We start from the raw sequence: 19,536 nt of genomic DNA on the forward strand, positions 1-19,536 counted from the left end.
CTAAACTTAGAAGAGGGCCCTGAATGTCTGCAGTGTTGACAGGCAACTGGGTTGTAGCTTAAAAATCCCTTTCCCTTCAGGGAATCTAGATTTTACTGGTGCTAACACTTCAAAAGGCCAGGGCTGGCAGTGCGGCTCAGTGGGAGTGCAATGATCTCATGGGCGGGAGGTTTTACATGGGGGCCTGAGCACTGAGGGGAAGAGTCTGTAATCCGGAGCAGCGTTTGCCTCATTCCTGACGAGGGACAACAAAACAATGTCCCAGGCTCCTTCTAATGAAGGACTTGTAAACCAGTGTCTTTAATAAAGATGTAGCACTCTTCAGATCCCATTTTACAGAGAGCTGTGTAGTAAGTGTTGTAAAGAGCCAGAGTTGAGGAAGGGCGCCGTGGGCCTGTGGAGGAGCAGAGAGCCAAGGCAGCTGGCAGAGGGGTGGCGGCTGGCTCCCTGGTCCTGGCTGGTCTGGTTCACCACTGTGGGAGTAGGTCTGCAAAGGGTCAGCAGACCTGGAGAACTGTGGCAGTCAGGCAGAGCACTGCACGTGCCCCAGAACCTCTTTTGTGACCGTGGAGGGGGTGGAAGGAGAAACACCGTGAGGCCTAAGGCTGATCGCTCTGGATGAACTGGACAGGGTTAGGAGAGGACTTCATGGCACTGTGCTGCGGTGCAGAGACTGGGGTGGCGGGGGCAGGAAGAATGAGGGCTGAGAGTTCTAAAGTGTGCTGGCCACCCAGGCTGACCCGAGGGGCCTGGAGGTGAAGAGGGCAGCAGGAGGCGCTTTGGAGTTCACCTCTGCACCACTGCAGGCCAGGGGAAGGACACCAGTACTCCTTCCATGGAGGTGCCCAGCTCTCTGGGTCACCTCTGTCACCTGCTGCCATAGGACTCCCTGCCACCTGGTGAACAAGGGGGCTGAAGAGGGCTGTGAGCCAGAGCCAGGAGCAAAAGGTCTGGGCAGAGAGCTGCTTTGCCTCCTCGCCATCATCACAGTCAACCCCACCAGCTACCATCCCCTTCATTTCTCTGGAAGAGCTGCTTGATAAATCTAAAGGAGGGATTTTAAGACAGGGTTTCCCTGTGCAGACCAGGCTGGCCTCAAACTGAACCCATTTTGGCCTGTCTTTGCCTTCTGAGTGCAGGGATACTTTCGCTATGCATTTTTATAGTGCTAAGCAATTTTAAAAAAGTAAACTCTGGAACACCATTTTCCCCTCATGGAATTTAGAGCCTTGCACATGCTAGGCAAGTACTCTCTTGCTGAGATCTACCCACAGCTCTTAAATCAGTCTCATCGTTACCCAGACTGGCCTTGAACTTAATCTGTGGCCTATGCAGGCAGACCTGTACTAGGCCTTGCCTCAGCCTCCCAAACAGCTAGGATTGCAGTCCTATGTCACCAAGTGTTGCTTGGAAGGTGTGAAATGAATGAGGCCGTCCAGAGTCACAGGATCAGAGCGCCAGGCCTCAACTACAGCCCAAGGCTCTTGGCAGTCTTTCTTGTTTCAGGATCAATGTTAGTTTAAAAGGAAAAAAAGGTGACTTATGCTTCATCTTTAAAGTTTTTATACAATGTATGTGAGGAGCTAAGAGATGGCTCAGGGGTAAAGAGGGATGGTTGAGGACCCAGGTTCAAAACCCAGCATTCACAGTGTCTCCCTACCACCTGTAATGCAAGGTCTAGGGGGATCTGATGCCCTCTTCTGGCACCAGGCACGCATGTTTTGCACAGACATACATGCAGGCGGAACATCCATACACACGAATGTCTTTTGGACAGAGAGTCTGATGTGTACGCCGAGGTCAGAGGACCGATTGTGAGGACTGGTTGTCTCCTTCCACTGTGGGCTCCAGACTGAACCCAGGTCTTCAGGTTTGTGCAGCAAACACCTTTGCTCGCTGAGCCATCTCTCCAGCCTCGCTTTACCTTGAAATTTAATTCTGTTTCTGCACTAATTTGTTGCTATTGTAAAATTTCAAAGGTACAGTTCCAAGATGGACCAGGAGAAAACCAGGTCCTTCATCATTGGTAGACAAACCCATCCAGGGCGTGGCAGATGGCTCAGCAGGTCAGGATGCCAAGTCTGATAACTTTCATGGGATCTACACCATGGGATCTACATGGTGGAAGAACAAAGCCCTGTTCCAAGTGTCTGCCCCAGTCTGGCATATCTCAGCCTACCACTCAAGCACTTTGCTGACTGATGGACGAGTGTGGTCAGACAGAGTCCTGCCCCCACCACACACTGCACAGTGCCAGCCACTCTTTCCTGTTCTCCCTCCATCTGCTTCTTCAGGGAACTCATTGTCTTGCACCTAAGCCTTGCACACATTGGTAATGTGCCCAGGATGGATGTACTCTGCTCACGGACTGACAATAAGTTACAAACTGTTGCTTGGGAATCAGAGTGACCCATGACGACAACCCCTGCCTTTGACTGCAGTTGATGTTAACACAAGACAGCCAGCCCTCCTAGGCTGGCCTCTCTTCACATATTTACAAGCTGGGTAGGTCAGGGGGTCTCAGAATGAGAACCAGGGCTGTTTCCTCCCACCAGCAGAGCACAGGGGTCTCCCAGGGCTAAGCCCCTCCTATCGGAGCGGCCTTTAGCTTTGTCTGGACTGTCTAGGAAGTACCCCACTTCCCAGGATGCTCCTGGATGCCAACTTCCTCTCCCCCTGCTTGCACTGGGTGATACAGAAGTCCCTCTCCGCTGGCTTACTTGCCGTCTCTCCCTACCAGTTCTCTGCTTGACGCGGACAGACAGACAACTTACCAGCTTGCAGGAAGGACCTTCTTTCTGCTTTCTCTGGAGTAAAGGACAGGAGCTGCTTTGTCCTTGGGGTGTTATCAGCCCGCAGTCCCTCCCTCAGCTCTCACATGGGCAGAGGTAGCAAGCGGGCGGTTCCTAAGTCCTACACTGCAGTCTTAGCCTTATCACACAGTCGGGGTTTGGATCCAACCTCACAGCAGCCACAGGAGGCCAGAGCTCCCCTCACCTGGTTGCTAGTAGGGTGCTGGAAACACAGCTGAGAAACAACTTGACTAAGGCAGCTGCAGGAGCAGGGTGATCGGGGGTGGGTGGGGACTACAGTGCGCGCAGCACTTCTGTATGGCCTGAAGGTTTCTGTGAAGACTCAACTCCTTGTCACTAGCCGAACACACTGGGCCAGAAGGCAAGTGTGAGGAGGGGTCAGCATGGAATCTAAGGCAGTGCTCTGGCCAGATGAGCATGGCTGCCGACCTGAACTACAGCAGCATCTGCAAGAGGGGATGTCTCCAAGACGGGGGTACGTGTCATCTCGGGTGTGCCGTGATCACTCGAGCATGCTTCTTGGTCACGTGCACTTTTTGTTTTCTGAGACAGGGTCTTACTGTACAGCCAGGCAGAAATCCACTATGTAGACCAAGCTGGTCTAAAACTCATAATCCTCCTGCCTCAGCCTCCAGAGTGCTGGGATTATAGGCATGCACTACCACACCTAATACATTTTTTTTTTTTTGCAAGTGTGTGAATGGAACTCCATGTTCCATATGTACATGCCATGCTAGGCAAGCACTCCACTACGGAGCTACATACCATCCTCATGTAGTTTTATAATTGTAGGTAAATGTTATTGTTGCTCTTGCAGAGAACTGGAGTTTGGTTCCCAGCACCCACATGGCAGTTTACAATCACCTGTAACGTCAGTTCCAGGGCATTCCGATGCTCTCTCCTGACCTCTGTGGGTACCAGGCAAGGACATGGCACATACACAGCCAAAGCACACATACACATAAAAGAAAACTTTTAAAAAGGAAAGAGAGCTGGGCGTGATTTTTCTGTGTAACTATGACTGTCCTGGAACTTACTCTGTAGACCAGGCTGGCCTTGAAATCAAGAAATCCACCTGCCTCTGCCTCCTAAGTGCTGGGATGAAAGGTGTGTACCACTGTGGTCTGAGTTCAAGGCCAGCCTGGTCTACAGAGTAAGTTCTAGAACAGCCAAGGCTATACAGAGAAGGGAGAGGAAATTGAGCCAGGACTCCTGGGATTACGTAAGTCTGAGGGCAGCTTAGACGAACCAATGAATTCCAGGCCAGCCCCCGCCCCCATAGAGTGACTCCGTCTCAAAACCAGGCATTAGAACTTCAAGACAACAAAAAAGGCAGGGCTGGGATGTTGTTCAGTTGAGACCCCCGTCCCCAGCATAGGATCAGCAGCAGTGGGAAGTAGAGGCAGGAAGAACAGAAGTTCCCAGGTGTATACGGCTAGTCAGCCTGGGCTTCACCAGACCGTCTCAAAGGAACAAATAAAAAGAAACTGCTGCGAGACTGTGGGCTAGGAAGGACCCACATAGAGGAGTTGAAAGCCAGGGCAGAAGGGAGCGTCAGCTTCGGTCTAGGGCTGTTAAAGGCCTGCTTGCTTTCAGAGTGGCCCTGAAAGACCCCAAGCCCGTTCGGAAGGCAGTTGTGTTCTTCCCCTCTGAAGCACAATAAACCAGTCTGGTGTGACTGGATACCCTGATGACACAGGTACACAGCCAAGGTTCCAACACTGTACTGGCAGGAGCTTGGTGAGTTTGTTGACTAAAATGCAGGGGCTGCTGATGGGTTGTCACAGATTGAGACTATTAGCACAGGACTAGTCGGTGGGCAATGCAGTTCTGACGTGTCAGATACAGATCAGAGAAAACAGGAAGCTGACCTGGACTGGGACCACCGGAAGGAGGGCGGACAGAGCAGGTGGCCTGGACTGGGACGGATAGGACGGGAGTTCCTCAGCTTTGTTACCTTTTCCCAGGTGTGGAATACCGGACACCTGCTGCCCCTATCCCCGCTAGCCAGTAGTGTGGGCTGGATTCCAAAGTTCTTCAGAAGGTAGTGCTGTCCAATTAGGTATGGAGGGGAAATTCAGCCTAGAAAGGTGTAAACGCTTATAAGCTGAAATTTGATGCCAGGCTCTTCCTACAAGTTTGTTCTTAAACTGAGACATCAGAACCACAAGGGGTGTCTCACGTCAGCGGACAGGGCTTTCCATGGGGCTAATTAGGCAGGATGAGGAAGAAGTCAGAACCAGTTCCTGGTGATGTTCATTTGTTCATACTGTAGGTTCAGACCCCTGTTCTGACAACCACAACAGATCATACCTGGCCTGTGCGGTGAGGTCTGTCCAAGTCAAATGATGTGAATGCACCAAGAGCCACCCTGCTGCGATTGACTAAAGGAACAAACACTCCTCATCACCTTCACTTTCTGGCTAAGCACTGCCCCTCCCTTCCAGCACCTTGCTGTAGGCCAGGCTTCTCCAGGTTTTTCCTTCATTACTAACTCTGAGAAAAGGAAGTCTGTTATTCAGAATACAAAGGGAAAAGACTAAGCGCCAGGCAGATGCTGCATCTCTTAACAGCCTACCATGCATCAAATGAATTCAACAAACTGCACCAAAAACGTGGCAGTGGGGATTCTGCGCTGAGTATGTATAGACATTTTCTCGTCGTCAGCGCCCAACAATATAATTTAACATTGATTTACAGAGGATTTGTAAGAAACCTAGAGATGACAATATACAGGAAGATGTGCATAGATGACATGCAAATACCAGGTTACAAAGGGACTTTAAGCACCTGCAGACAGAGGTCCTGGAAGCAATCCCTGAGGATGCCGAGGGCAACTGTACTTACTGACAACTTGGTTAGGAGTCACTCCACATCTCAGTTTTTGGTATACTCCAGGCCAGGCTGTGCTGGGTCTTGTCTCTGCCTTCCTATAGACTTAACTGCTTCCCATAGCGAAAACTCTGGATACAACCTGAGGAACTGGCTTCATTTCTTCCACTCTGCCCAGCTCTAACTGGCTAGACTAGGGTGACTGGTCCTATGCAGTCAGGAATGAGCTAACAGGATTCTAGGAGCAAGTTGTGGTTTTCCACTCCTCAGATGGTCTCAAGACACCTGAATTAAAATTCCTGTCATGGAGGCAGAGGGGCAGGAACTGCAGCACACAATAGCTCAATCTGGGCATTTCCCAGCTGCCTTCTTGGCCGCTACTGCATAGTTCATTCTGCACTGAAAGCTTTTGCTAAAACTGCCTCAGGAAACTAGAGGAGTAAGCTTTGTAAGCACAAAGGAGACTGAAAGAAATGCACAAACATTGTCCTTTCAAAAGCTCAAGGAACTGAATCCAGGGCAACAGATCAGCAAGGCCAAGCTACCAGAGCGAAGTGGGGGGTGAGGGCAGTGAAGCCTGGGCAGCTGCAGCATGGGTACTCAAGAGATCGGCCACCTCTGGCTGAGCTGGCAGGATTTCCAGCCACCCAGGAGAAAAGAGCCCACAGTCCTCCTGCCAAAAACACCACTTGCATAACCACTGCAGGCCATAGGCCGTTCACCTTCCAGAAGATCCCACCTGGGTATTTTCCCAACTGTTAGTAACTTTCTGCGAGATTAGGACAAAGCTGCCCAAACGGGCTGCTTCTAGGTGGAAGTGCCTTTCTTCCTGAATGGGACACCAGAGACAAGACATCTCTGATGAGAAGTACCTTCAGCATCTCCGATGGCCAAAATGGAGAGTGGTTCCCAAGCAGTTTATTTACAGCTTCCTTTCTTCCCTGAACCTCATTTTTGTTTCTGTGCCAATTTTAACAAGGAAGCTCACAGCATGGGATTGGGATAACTAACTGCTCCAGCAAGTTTTAAAACCAAGCTGACTAGTGGAAGGCAGTTTTGTTGTTGTTGTTGTTGTATACAGTATTTAGCATTGGTTGTTTTGTCAAAAAGATGTATATAGAACAGATTTTTTTTTTTTGAGATGAGGTCTCTTGCACCTTAAGCTCTAAGCTCTGCAGGCAAGGGGACTTTGTTCCCAGCTCTGTAGTGCCAAGACCACCAGTGTGCACAACTGGCCGTACCAGGAGCCTCACACAGAGGAGACACTGTCAACTCATCTCCATTAAGTTTTGTTAAAGATTTACTTTTAACTGATGTACATTAGATGTTCTGCCTGTTTGTATGTGCACAGTGGAGGTCACAACTGGGCACTGGAGCTCCTAGAACCGGAATTCCAGGCAGTTGTGATCTGCCATGTGGGTGTGCTGGGAGAGAAGCAAGTAATTCTAATCCTGAGCCGTTCCTCCAGCCCCAGAGAAAAAAACTTTAATATCTGGCTTTCTTTGTTGAGGAATTCTTGTAATGTGAAGGCTTTCAGTGGAGAATGTGTAAGTCAGAAACCCGAGTCTGTTCGTTTTTAAAGGAACAGTAGCACACACGAGGAAGCAGCTGTCAGTACAGAGCCAGTGTCCTGCCACCCCACTCTACAGCAACAGAGCCAGTCACAGAGAGAACCATGTGACTGCCCATCAGAACGCCAGACCTGGGCTTCCTAAACTTTAGGCTTTCATCCTAAAGTCTGTTTCTGAAATGACAGACATGCAATCACTACACTAGAAAACGAAACGACATAGCAGATTTCCTAGAAGAAATGCCCTTTCTCCTACAAATATTCTCAGGACTGCCTTCTTGTTGTTTTGGAAGAGGCTTTAGACTGGAGAGTTGGCTCAGCAGATGAAAATGCTTGCCTTTTAAGACCAGAACCCCATGTGAAGGTGAAGGAGACAGGGACTTGCTGCAGTTTACCTTGCTGGCCTCAAGCTCCTGAATGTCCAGTCTTCAGAGCCCAGGGACTGTAGGTAGGCAGGCACATGTTTGAATTTTTATGAAATGAAGGTTACTTACAAATCTAAGGATAAAAGTAGCCAGCGGCTTTGGTTGAAGACTAAAGGTGATTAAAAGAACATAGCTACTTCACCAAAAAGCTTCCCAGAAACTAGAAATAAAAACAAGTTAGCCTAAGCTTCCTTAGGCTTGTGGCTCCCTCTTCTGGACACTTTTAATTTGGATGACTGCAGGCTTGATTTATCTATGGTCCCTGCTATGGATATCGCTCTGTATAAATAAAATGTTGATTGGCCAGTAGCCAGGCAGGAAGTATAGGTGGGACAAGCAGAGAAGAGAATTCTGGGAACAGGAAGGCTGAGTCAGGAGCCGCTGCTAGCTGCTGCCATGAGAAGATGTGAAGGCAGAACTCGGAAAAGGTACCAAGCCACGTGGCTAAACATAATTAAGAATTATGGGTTAAGTGTAAGAGCTAGTCAGTAATAAACTTGAGCTAATGGACATACAGTTTATAAATAATATAAGCCTCTGTGTTTACTTGGATCTGAGCAGCTGCAGGACTGGTAGTTGAGAGATTTGTCCTGATCACCGGCAGGCTGGGACACAGAAAAACTTCAGCTACAGGTCCCCATCAACTGACTGCCCACCAAAGGCTCTGAAAGAAGCGCAGCCAATGCAGGCACGGTAATCACCTTTGGGAGAGTCTATCTGTACCAGTCATGTACTGTAGCTGGGGTGAGGGTAAAGGCCTGAGGTGGGCACCACAGACTAGCTGTGATGGGCCTTCTCCTGACCATGGTTAAGACTGCAGCCAGTTTTATTACTGTCTAGGCATTTGGTAGACTGCATGCACCATTGTGAAAATTCTTGGCATCTAATTGAGATTAAAGTGGATGCTTTCAGGTGGTGGCACTGTGACCTAGCTCAAACCTCGTTGAAATAGGAGTCTGCCCTAAGGATAAAGGTGACACATGAATACACAGCAGGCACACACATTAAAGCCTTGCTAATTTAACAATGTACTTTATACAAAATAACCAGTTCATATGGAAATAAATCTACAGATCTCCAAAGATCAAAAAAGCTTTTTAAAAAGTTCTTCCAAAAAATTATCCAACACACAATATCCAACTAACTATTGAGGTAATTGTCGCTCTCAGTGAAACAGGGAACCAGCAGACCATGACAAAATATATACAATATAAAAATAAATACATTCCCTTTCCAGTACTGGCCAGGACAGTTCATAGGGCATTCACTTTCGTAGCAGGAAACTAATGTTTACACTGTGTACAGGCTGTCCACAAGTCAAATGACAAGTACCCCTGCTTAGAGAAATCAAGGGCCAAAGCAGCTACAGAATGAGGTGGAGCGATAAATTACTCACTAGCCATACAGCTGTCCCCTTTGAACCCCAAGGGGAGAGGATGAGATGAGAACAGCCAATTTAAGCCTAGACAGTAGAAGGCTCAATGTCCCACTTCACCCAGAGTATGTTCAACCCAAGACTGACAGGCAGAGGGCTCAAGAGCAAAGCTTGTGTCAACCTGTGAGTAGGGATGCAGCGTATCTTCTCAATGGGAAGGTCTACCTCAGGTCCTGAGGCTAGAGTCCAGTGCACTGAACAAAAAAAGGTAGGCCAGTGCCTTCTCACCACCAAGTCCTAATCACATTCATCACATTCGTACTTCTTAGGGAGTTTGTTCTTTTGGATAGGGCCTCACTACATAGCTTTGGCTGGCCTGGAGCTAGACCAAGCAGGCCTTGAACTCTAGAGATCTGCCTGCCTCTGCCTCTGCCTGCTGGGATTAAAGGCCTGAACCATCATGCCTGGCTCACATTTATACTAAATCAGTGCTGTAAATTCATTGGGGGGGGGGGGAGAGAGAAGGAGAATGCCTCTGCACAATACACCCAAATGCTAAGTATCTTTGCCATAGCTGTTGACAAGAGGTACCCACATTCCAGAAACCCTTGGAACTGAACACTCACTGATACATAGAAGGGAACTTTACAGCAGGGTTATGTATATAAGGAATCTGGCCAAAAAGTGAACTTAATTCTAGAAGACCAAATGAGGTTATCTGAAACAGGTGAGAATGTTGATATTGTCCTTGGGTTTAGGACTTTACATTAAGACTTCCCATGGAATTTCAAGTGTGTGTGTGTGTGTGTGTGTGTGTGTGTGTGTGTGTGAGAGAGAGAGAGAGAGAGAGAGAGAGAGAGAGAGAGAGAGAGAGAGAGAGAAGAGAGAGAAAGAAGGGATTGAAGATAGGGCCTGATGCATGCTGCATAAAGCTCTAACACTGAGCTATACCCTACCCTTCTTTTCACTTTTGAGACAGTGTCTTACTAAGTTGCCCAGGCAAGCTTGAACTTGTGATCCTCCTGCCCCAGCCTTTCAAGAGTTGGGGTTACAGACCCATAGCACCAAACCTGCCTTAGGTCTGTTTTATTTTGTAGTTTTAGGGATTGAACACAGACAGGGCCCTGCATATGCTAGGCAAGTATTCTACTACAGACCTACATCCCCAGACCCTCAAATTAAGTTTTAAGAGCAGTAGATCATTTACAGATTTGAACATTCATTAAAAGAAAAAAGGGTGACCAAGCACTATGACTTGAGGCCTTGTTGGTGGCAGACTTGGTGGGAACTGCAATGGGATGGCTGTGTGTTCAAGACCCTTTGATGCCAGGAGAACATACATTCCAACCACACAGCAAGTAAACGCCACTGGACAAGAACACCAGATGTTCAGCCAGGAGGAAGCTAGAGTCACTGACATTTAAAGTTGAAATTGGATTGAGCTGAGGGGTGGAGACTACACGCTTTCCATCGACAGTTTAATATAAGGACTAGCATGAGGTTTATCTTTTGAGAGCAGCTGGCCTGGGGCCTGGGCTCAGCATGAACTACCACAGGCTCAGTCAGGTGTACTACCAGAAGACCCAAAACCAATCTTGCTCAGAAGGCAGAGTGGCTGTCCCTTTATTTTTAAGATGGAATGGAGAGTTACATGAACAAGAACCCTGCATATTTCTACCTCTTCTTCACATTCTTATAAACAAGGAATTTTAGCCAATAGCTCCTGCTAATTGATTTTTTAAACAGATTTCACAGCAGGGCTGGGGTTGGGGGACAAAGACATACACCCTAAACCTTCTAAAAGGCTCTACTTTTCTTTCTCAATCTTATTTCTTTTAGGCCCTAAGGTTTCGAAGTTATGACTAAGTTTGATAAAAGGAAATCTACCACTAAATCAAAGAGTGCTTCCAATCATGCACAGCTATGTCACTGGGGACCATGGAGAGTCGGCATACTGACAAGGTCACAGTGACCAATGGATACAGGTCCTAGTCCAAGGCGAATTTTAAGTCACCCTTACATACTACATTCTAACTATTAATCTCACATAACCCCGTTTCCTACTGAAGACTGTAAATGAGGTTTTCTGCATCTGGAAGAGAAGCTCTGGAAGAAGAAAGGTGCAAACAGAAGCTCATGTCTGCAGGAGTGGGCCAGGGGCTCACACAAGTGCAGCACTGTGTTTTGGCTGCTCCAGGGGACCTAGTACTTCCAAGATCAATAAAAGTTGGGGCCAGACCAGAGGAGGAATGTACAGGACTAGGTCCTGTAAGGACTAGGCACCCCTAAATTCTCACAGTGTTAGAACTTAATATAGTAGTTCAGTTTTCTATTTCATTTCCTCAATAACCAAGGGGTAAAGGGACTCGCCAATTCCTTGCTCCCCAATATTGCTCACAGCATTTCTTTAGACCCAGGAACAGAGGGTGAGGTGGAAGCAGAGTGCACTCAGCTTAGTGACCGGAGGCCTGATGGCTGTGGCATCCCTCGTGAGAAGTGCTACACAGGAGGCCTGTGTTACAGTGGCAGACACAGAACGGCAGTCCTAAGACTAGGCTGGCTTTTATTAGCTCAACAGCAGCCAAGAGCCATCTAACAGATCGGACTTATTTATTCTTCTAATTCTAAGCTGGACCATGTGGGTGTTAGGCTTCTGATTCAGTTGATTTGGAAACACCAATTAAAACAAGTTTGTTGGAAAGAAAATTGCCTGTCTGTATGTGCCATACTTGGGAGACACTTCGTGGGTCAGCACCACCAGCAGGTTAGTAAGCCGTCATTTCCATCATCTGTGAACAGGTGTCTATGGTCCAATTATCTCTACAACGTGGATGTTTCCAATTCCTTTCCCTTCCCGCCTCACATATTTGGCAGACTATTCTGCAATTACTGAGGATGCAGGGACTGGAGGGAAATCTCCCATTGACCCCTCCCACACCTAAACTTCTAAGAATCTAGATTGGATTGGTATTTTATGGAGATCTCTACTACCCCAAAGCATACTGTAAGATTATATTCTTTTACAGAGATTTGCAACTCCAGGGCCAGGGCAGTTCCCTTGGTTTATTCTGTGTGGGATATTAAAAAATCTGAACATCGGTCCTAACTTTGGTGATATCTCAGCTAAAATAAAATACAGAGGGTTAAGCAGGGAGAATCCAGTGTAATTCACTTCTAAATCCATAGTAATGTAATTTAATACTGTAAAATTGTTTCCTAACACAGACACAACAAATAATTTCCAAGAACTAGCCCTTGACGGCTACTTTAAATCAATATGACTGAGTCTACTATGATTCTCTAAACTGATAAAAAACTATACATACTGAATAGTCCTAAATTCAAATGTAAATCTATAGGATATATTTTCCTTCTCCAAACCTGTGCAATTTCTTTATTGAGACTAACATATATAACAAACCTGAGTAGTCACTTTCACAAAACACAATTTGTGCTAGAAAGCGTTGTGTGATGCCTTCTAGACCACAGGCCTAACAGGCCCATGAAGAAGCCACTTTATCTTCTAATAAGTAAAACACTCTAGAGAGCCCAAACTCCTGGTTTACAACTATCTGGTAGAGCTGGTGGAAAAATCAGGAAGGGACGTGCTTTCCTGAATCCAGAATTTGGGCCACCAGAGTGAGAGCAGCCTGTCCTCTGGCTGAAACACCCAGTAGGCCACAAGACAGCACCTGCCACCAAACTGAGAATGAATGCTGAGAAGAACAGATGCAGTGAGTCATCTCTGAGGCTGGCTGGAAAACACATTAGTGACATACACAAGCTGAGACCTTTCAGGTCTCTCTTCCAAGCTCCTCAAGCATTCAGTGTGACCTGACTATACATAGATAGAGACTATTCCAGTACAGTGTGCCAGCCATAGCTGGGAAGGACTCCCAGCTCCTCCATGTGCCCACCTGCTGACCGTCCCACTCTATACACAATACATTCACCAAAAAAAAAAAAAAAAAAAAAAAAAAAAAAAAAAAAAAAAAAAAAAAAAAAAAGGCAACATGAAAATTCTGTAAACTGGACCCAGCTGTAAAAACATTAATACTACAAGTAGTCCCTTCCCCAAATATATACCTGAGATTAGCTGCTCATGAAAGTTTAAAAGCACCACTCCATCCTTCCATGTACCCTCCACCCAAGTTTAAAGTGATTTTTCCCTGAACAAGAGTCTTGAGATGTGGAGAAGCCAGCAAGAACTCCAGCACACTTGCTCTTGCTAAGTGTGCCAGCCATCTAGAGTGTGCATCTACAGGCCAGGAGTTCAAGCTCGGAGGATGCTAGGCTTCCCAGAAGAGCTGGGACAGGAGGGCAGGGCAGAGGCACACAGCAGCCAGTCCTCCAGTACTCCAAGGCCTGTGCGTCTTCATGTGCAGCTGTCCATGTCCTTGGGGGTTATTTCCTCCTTGGACTAGCTCTGAAAGTAACAATATTAAATGACATCAATTGGCTAGCAATGACTGAGTATGTCAAAAATCACACAGGCCTGCCTATACTGCTAGTTGACCCCCAGAAGCTAGCCTGAGTCCTTGACCTCCTATGTGGACCAGGGCCTGGGTGCTTGGGGGAGGGGAGAGAGGATAAATTAAAAATACTCAGCGTCGTTGTGCATTTGTAAACCTAGCACTTGGGAGGTATAGGCAAGGCAACCAGAAGTTTAAGGGCACATAAGTGAATTTGCCTCAAAAACCACCAACCAAAAGCCTTCCTCTTCCCCTCCAATGTGGAACTCAGGGATAATCAGAGCACTCAGTTAGGATTCATGATCCCCTGAGCTGGACTCTCCAGCATCATAAAAACCCATGAACATAAAACTATTCAGTCCCTAATAAAAACAAACAATAACCATGAACATAAAACTATTCAGTCCCTAATAAAAACAAACAATAACCCCTATTCTCAGAATAATGAGGTCAGGTACAGGTTGAAGCTCATAACTATAACTCGCTCTGTAGACCAGACTGGCCTCAAACTCAAAGATCTGTCTGCCTCTGCCTCCCAAGTGCTGGGTTAAAGGCATGGGCCACCACACACCACTGAAATAAAAAAAAACTTTTTAAGCTTAGATATAACAATAAAAGGAAAGTCACATTCTGCAGCATTTTGGGCTTCATAGTAAAGTCTATGCAAATATCCCAACATCTAGAAACCTGAAATCTGAAGTACCCTGGGGCTCAAGTTACCCATTCTGCATTTATTCCGTACACTTGCAAGAGCTAGGAAATGCTCTAGTTTTTAGTACTTCTTACCTGATCCAGAGGAAGTGTTGGGGGCTTATGTGGTGGCAACTGTTCTGGTGATGCTGCAGGTGCCGGAGTCTTTGGGAATAAGGACTGTGACTGGATTGGATGCATGTGCATTCTACAGCCAGAAGAAAGGAACAGTTAAGTGTTAATGAGGACCAACTAGGAGAACAGATACTTGAGCCACAAAGACACTGCTGTAATTAGCCAGCTGGTAAACTTGGAATCATCAATACTGGGACAGAATGGAATAACATGCTTCCTGGGGTGATACAGCAAGTACCCAAGCCAAGTATACTACAGCCTAAATACAGAGGCCAATGAACCAAATCCAACATTGGGAACACTCTTTGGAGAACAAGACAGATATTAAAGATTTGTACAGAGAATAAACATAACTAAATGAAATAAACACTGAGCCTAGACTGGATAGTAATGTGTAAGTGACCACTGTGCTTCTCCCTTGGTGTGGCACTTCCACTTTGAGACTGTGCTGCAGGGATCAGATGATACATGCTAAGGTATTTATGGCTGCAATGTAAGCTCTGGTGGATTAAAGACAAGGCAAAGAAAAATATCAAAACACAAGCAGTTACTCAGAGGTGTACAGAATCAGTAGGCAGAGTGCTGGTGCATGGGGAGGCAGTGACTGGTGGACCTCAGAGTTCTAAGGCCACAGTTATACACTAAGACTCTGCCTCAAAAACAAAAACAAGCTGAGGTGGTGGCACACTCCTTTATTCTCAGCTTCTGGGAGGCAGAGGCAATCGGACCTTTGTGAATTTAGGGCCACTATGGTCTACACTGAGAGTTCCAGACAGCCAGAGCTACATAGAGGGATGCTGTCTGAAAAAAAACCAAAGACCCCTCAACACAAAAACATACAAAACAACAACTACAATGCCCGCCCCCCAACTAGTAGGGAAAATGTGAAATGTGAGAGTGAGTGACTGTGGCACACATCTGTAAATCCCAGCCCCGGAGAGGCTGAGACAAGAAGACTGAGTTTCAGGCCAGACCAGGCTACTGAGCAAAATCCTGTCTCAATCAAGCACACAAAAACAATCACAAGAGTAAAAAATGAGGAGAGCTTTTGATGTTAAGATGGGAAGGCAATGGCAGGGTCACACCAGCTTTTAAACGGAATGGTATTATAATGACAGGCTTTATCATCTTTTTTTTTTTTCTTTCAAGACAAGGTTTCTCTGTGTAGCTTTGGAACCTGTCCTAAACTTGCTTTGGAGACCAGGCTGGCCTCAAACTCACAGAGATCCGCCTGCCTCTGCCTCCCGAGTGCTAGGATTAAAGGCGTGCGTGTGCACCACCACTACCACCCAGCTCTGTATAGGTTTCTTAGAGTTCAGGACTGGCTCCAATGCTACAGAGAAGCCCTATCTCAAAAAAAAAAAACAAAAAAACAAACTCCCAAAATAACTAACTAACTAACTAGAGGAAAGAAAGAGAGAAAGGCACCACCACCCATCCATTTGTTGACAAAGTCTCATGAGACCATCGTTTGACTTGTTTCACTTTTTAAAATTCAACACTAGGGAGGAATGAGGTAAGAAGTGACTTTAAGCACACATATTCAGGCTTAAGGCAGATCCTCTTTACCCTGGTCAGTGTCAGGTCAGCTAGGCAGCAATGCTGACCACTCTTGCCCACAGCTTTCAAACTGTAGTTCTTTTATTTTCCGGAGCTGAGGACCGAACCCAGGGCCTTGCGCTTGCTAGGTAAGCGCTCTACTACTGAGCTAAATCCCCAACCCCATCAAACTGTAGTTACTAAGCGTGCAATATCAACACATTTCCTGACAGGCCAGGCATGATGGCGCACACCTGCAATCCCAGTTCTTAGGAGGCTGAAGCAGGATGGTTCCTGAGAGTTTGAGGCTTGCACGGGCTACACTGTGAGCCCTTGTTTCAAAAACACCCCCCCACACCGGAAAGCTTTTCTATTTTTAAAAATAACAAACAAATCAATCTAATAATTTAAATGCTAATTTACAGAGAATGTAAGTTCTGGAGTTAGTTATCTACCACCACAAACAAAAAACTGCAAATACTGATTCGTCTTCACCAGGGGAAGAAAATGGCAAAGACAAAACTATGACCTAATCTCCATTAAGTCGTAATTCACATCTGTTTCTTGGTCTTGGACAATTATCTTAATTCTTAAAGCTACTGTTACTTTTCTCAGAGAAACATAAAGCAACCTTACCCTGATGGTCTGTGCACTTCTTGGAAAGGGCCTCTTATTCCACTTCCAGTGCCAGCCTGCTCCATCATTGCAGCCTGAAAGTGACCTATGCCCTCTTCCTGACAGCGGTAGAGGGGGCCCTCTGGAGAGAGGCCATTCGGCTGGGTGGCCACCGGATGGGGAGGCGGATGCGCAGCTACAGGAGATGGGTATGCCCTGGGTTGAAAGTGACTGGCTGGACGCTGAGGAGTATAAGGAGACCCTGTCTGCAGCATCACACTGTGGGGTGGGAAAGCAGGTGAGCCAAAAGTCATTCCTGAACTCAGAGGTGGAGGTGGAGTTCCATAAAGATAGTCATTCGTAGACAGCGAGCTCTGCCGCTTGGTAGCTGCATTATGGTTATCCAGATCTAGAAATTCTTTGGGACTCTCTGGCCTCTCCACAGATTCATCCAGCTTTTCTTCCTCTGGACCAGGATTCTGTCCATCAGATGGAACAACTTTAGCAGCCACTGCATCCATTTGAGTTGGAGAAGTTAAGGCAGCATTAAGTGTCTCACAGCCTTGCAGACTAGACAAGGCATTCTTTTCTGAGAAGAGAGGGCGTGGGGGGTGACTCCCTGGGGCTTCACTTGGGCTTCTCTGGGAAGGGAGAGATCTCTGCCAATCAGAAAAGCCCTGTGGACATGTGTAATAAGGAGTCCGCTGATAGGGGTGGTATGAGGGCTGAGAAGATGCCTGGTAGGCATACCTCATTCCCTGCTGGGGGCGGTATTGGGGAAAGAGTCCAGGATGGGGGCTGTTAGGCTGGAAGCCCCTGGGAGAGAAGGGCTGAGGATGTGATCCTGGGGACTTTCCTCCCATCATAGAGCCCAAGCCTTGCAGACCTGGATTCATATGGTAATGTGTAGCTGAATTAGAGTATTCTAGGCCAGGCATGTACAAGGGAGAAAACTGATTTATAGTGCCTGTCATCAAATTGGGGTCTGCGGAAGGAGGTGTAGTTGCATTCTGTCCTGTACATGGCATGGTTTCCGGCAATGTTTTACCCCTGGGGCAGAGTGGCTTTTCTGAACCACTGCCACCAAGGCCCTTCCCTTCTGACCTACAAGGAGACGTTTCATCAACAACCCCATTTTCAGGTAGAGTCCCTCTGTCTGCCACCATAGAGAGGTCTCTCAAACAACCTTGCACAGTTGGGCTGGTGTAGCTACTGTCCGAAGGCCAGGAGTTCTTGCTCTTCGATGCTTTGTAAGTGTCTGCAGTTTCCGAAGCATCATTTTTGAGTTCCGAGCCCTCTGTTTCCCTTTCTTGTGGTGAACTTTGCCTGGTACAGTTGGCTTGCAGGGGAGGTGTCTGGTGAGGTAGCTGTTTGAGGTACACCCCCTCCGAAGCACAAACGCTTGCTGTTTTCTCTTCAAGCCTAGGCAAAGGCCCTGCTGGGAAGGGAGAAGAACAAAACAGTAAATCAGTTGTTGAAATGACAACATCAACGAATAGAGCAATGGAAAAAACATGTCAAGCACATGAGCAGGGTCAAGGCTGAGATGACATTCGGCAATTTCAACCTCAGCTAGAGATTGTGATACAGGAGTCTCTGAAAGTTGTCATGGTATTGGGGGGTCTGCACACCTCCTTTTGTGGGCAGAACACAGCACAGCTAAGCTACCAAACAATGCATATGTCTTGGCTTCTCCAGTGCTGTCAACACTCAGACTAGAAAGATGCCAAGCTATTTAAGTCTGAGTTACAGATCTAGTATCAATTTCACATAGAATTTTCATCACCTTCCATAGACGTTCAAGTGACTCCATTCCCCAGCCAAGTATTAAACAGAATCACGTAATTATATACTGGACATACAAGTAAGCAAGCAAAGATTCTTTTCTCTCCTAAAGTTTTATCTTTCTGGTCTTTCAACAGCGTTACCACTGAGAAACTGCTTCAACCTTTACTAGACTTCACTGTTCTTCATCGTTATCTATTCGAGACAGACGGAAATAATTAGACATGGAAAACATTTCATAACGAGGGTCAGCAATTAAGAACACAATGCTGAGGCTGGAAAGATGGTTCAGGGTAAGAGGACTTACTGCCTTTGCAGAGGATCTGGATTCAGTTCCTAGCACCCAGACGGCAACCTGTTAACTTCTGCACCAAGTAATCTGATGCCCTCTTTTGGCCTCTCTAGGCTCCTGTACACACACGGAGCATAGAGTGACAAAGGCTCACAACTTACACACAAACTACACAAAGAGCACGCTGTTGCTCTCCCTGTACAGGCTCACACCCAGCTCTACCCTTCCTCAACAGCACCTATAAACAACAGCCACGCAGGGCTGCCCATCTGCTAGATTTTCTGAATTATTCAGAAAAGTTTAACTTTTTCTTCTATCTTTTTTTTAAAGTTTATTTATTTATTTATTTATTTATTTATTAATTATGTATACAGGGTTCTGTCTTCATGTATGCCTGCAGGCCAGAAAAGGGCGCCAGATCTCATTGCAGATGGTTGTGTGCCACCATGTGGTTTCTGGGAATTGAACTCAGGACCTCTGGAAGAGCAGCCAGTGTTCTTAACCACTGAGCCATCTCTCCAGCCCCAAGAGAACTTAATGCTTTTTTAAAAAAGATTTATTTATTTATTTATTTATTTATTATACATACAGTGTTCTGTCCGCAAGTGCCCCTGCAGGCCAGAAGAGGGCACCAGATCTCATTACATGTGGTTATGAACTACCATGTGGTTACTGGGACCTTTGGAAGGACCTCTGGAAGAACAGCCAGTGCTCTTAACCACTGAGCCATCTCTCCAGCCCCCTTTCTTCTTTTTAAAGACAGGGTTTCTCAGCCGGGAGGTGGTGGCACACGCCTTTAATCCCAGCACTCAGGAGGCAGAGGCAGGCAGATTTCTATGAGTTTAAGACCAGTGTGGTCTACAGATCAAGTTCCAGAACAGGCTCCAAAGCTACACAGAGAAACCATGCCTTGAAAAAACAAACACCAAAACCAAACAAACAAAAAGACAGGGTTTCACCAGGCAGTGGTGGTGCACGCCTTTAATCCCAGCA

The 19,536-nt window shown here is 46.7% G+C and overlaps 2 protein-coding genes across 6 annotated transcripts in view; both read right to left on the bottom strand.

Moving 5' to 3' along the window:
- Positions 1-7,960, bottom strand: part of Slc25a18 (solute carrier family 25 member 18) — a 30,711-nt gene extending 22,751 nt beyond the window's left edge. The window contains exon 1 of one of the 2 annotated variants that reach the window (XM_028880436.2): positions 5,661-7,960. The gene's annotated coding sequence lies outside the window, so the exon portion shown is untranslated. Of the gene's footprint in view, positions 1-2,774; positions 3,415-5,660 lie in introns of those variants that run through there. The other variant, XM_037204187.1, reaches the window with a different exon arrangement.
- A 696-nt stretch (positions 7,961-8,656) lies between these two features.
- LOC114700741 (cat eye syndrome critical region protein 2 homolog) overlaps positions 8,657-19,536 on the bottom strand; it is a 120,035-nt gene continuing 109,155 nt past the window's right edge. For 3 of the 4 annotated variants that reach the window (XM_028880443.2, XM_028880442.2, XM_028880440.2), the window contains 3 exons: positions 16,488-17,904; positions 14,274-14,385; positions 8,657-13,441 (listed from right to left, as the gene is read on the bottom strand). In XM_028880443.2, coding sequence (XP_028736276.1) covers positions 13,436-13,441; positions 14,274-14,385; positions 16,488-17,904 — 1,535 coding nt within the window. In that variant the 3' untranslated portion in view covers positions 8,657-13,435. The remainder of the gene's footprint in view (positions 13,442-14,273; positions 14,386-16,487; positions 17,905-19,536) is intronic. The other variant, XM_028880441.2, reaches the window with a different exon arrangement.

This window comes from Peromyscus leucopus, chromosome 3 (genome assembly GCF_004664715.2).
Source record: "Peromyscus leucopus breed LL Stock chromosome 3, UCI_PerLeu_2.1, whole genome shotgun sequence".
Classification (NCBI taxonomy): domain Eukaryota; kingdom Metazoa; phylum Chordata; class Mammalia; order Rodentia; family Cricetidae; genus Peromyscus; species Peromyscus leucopus.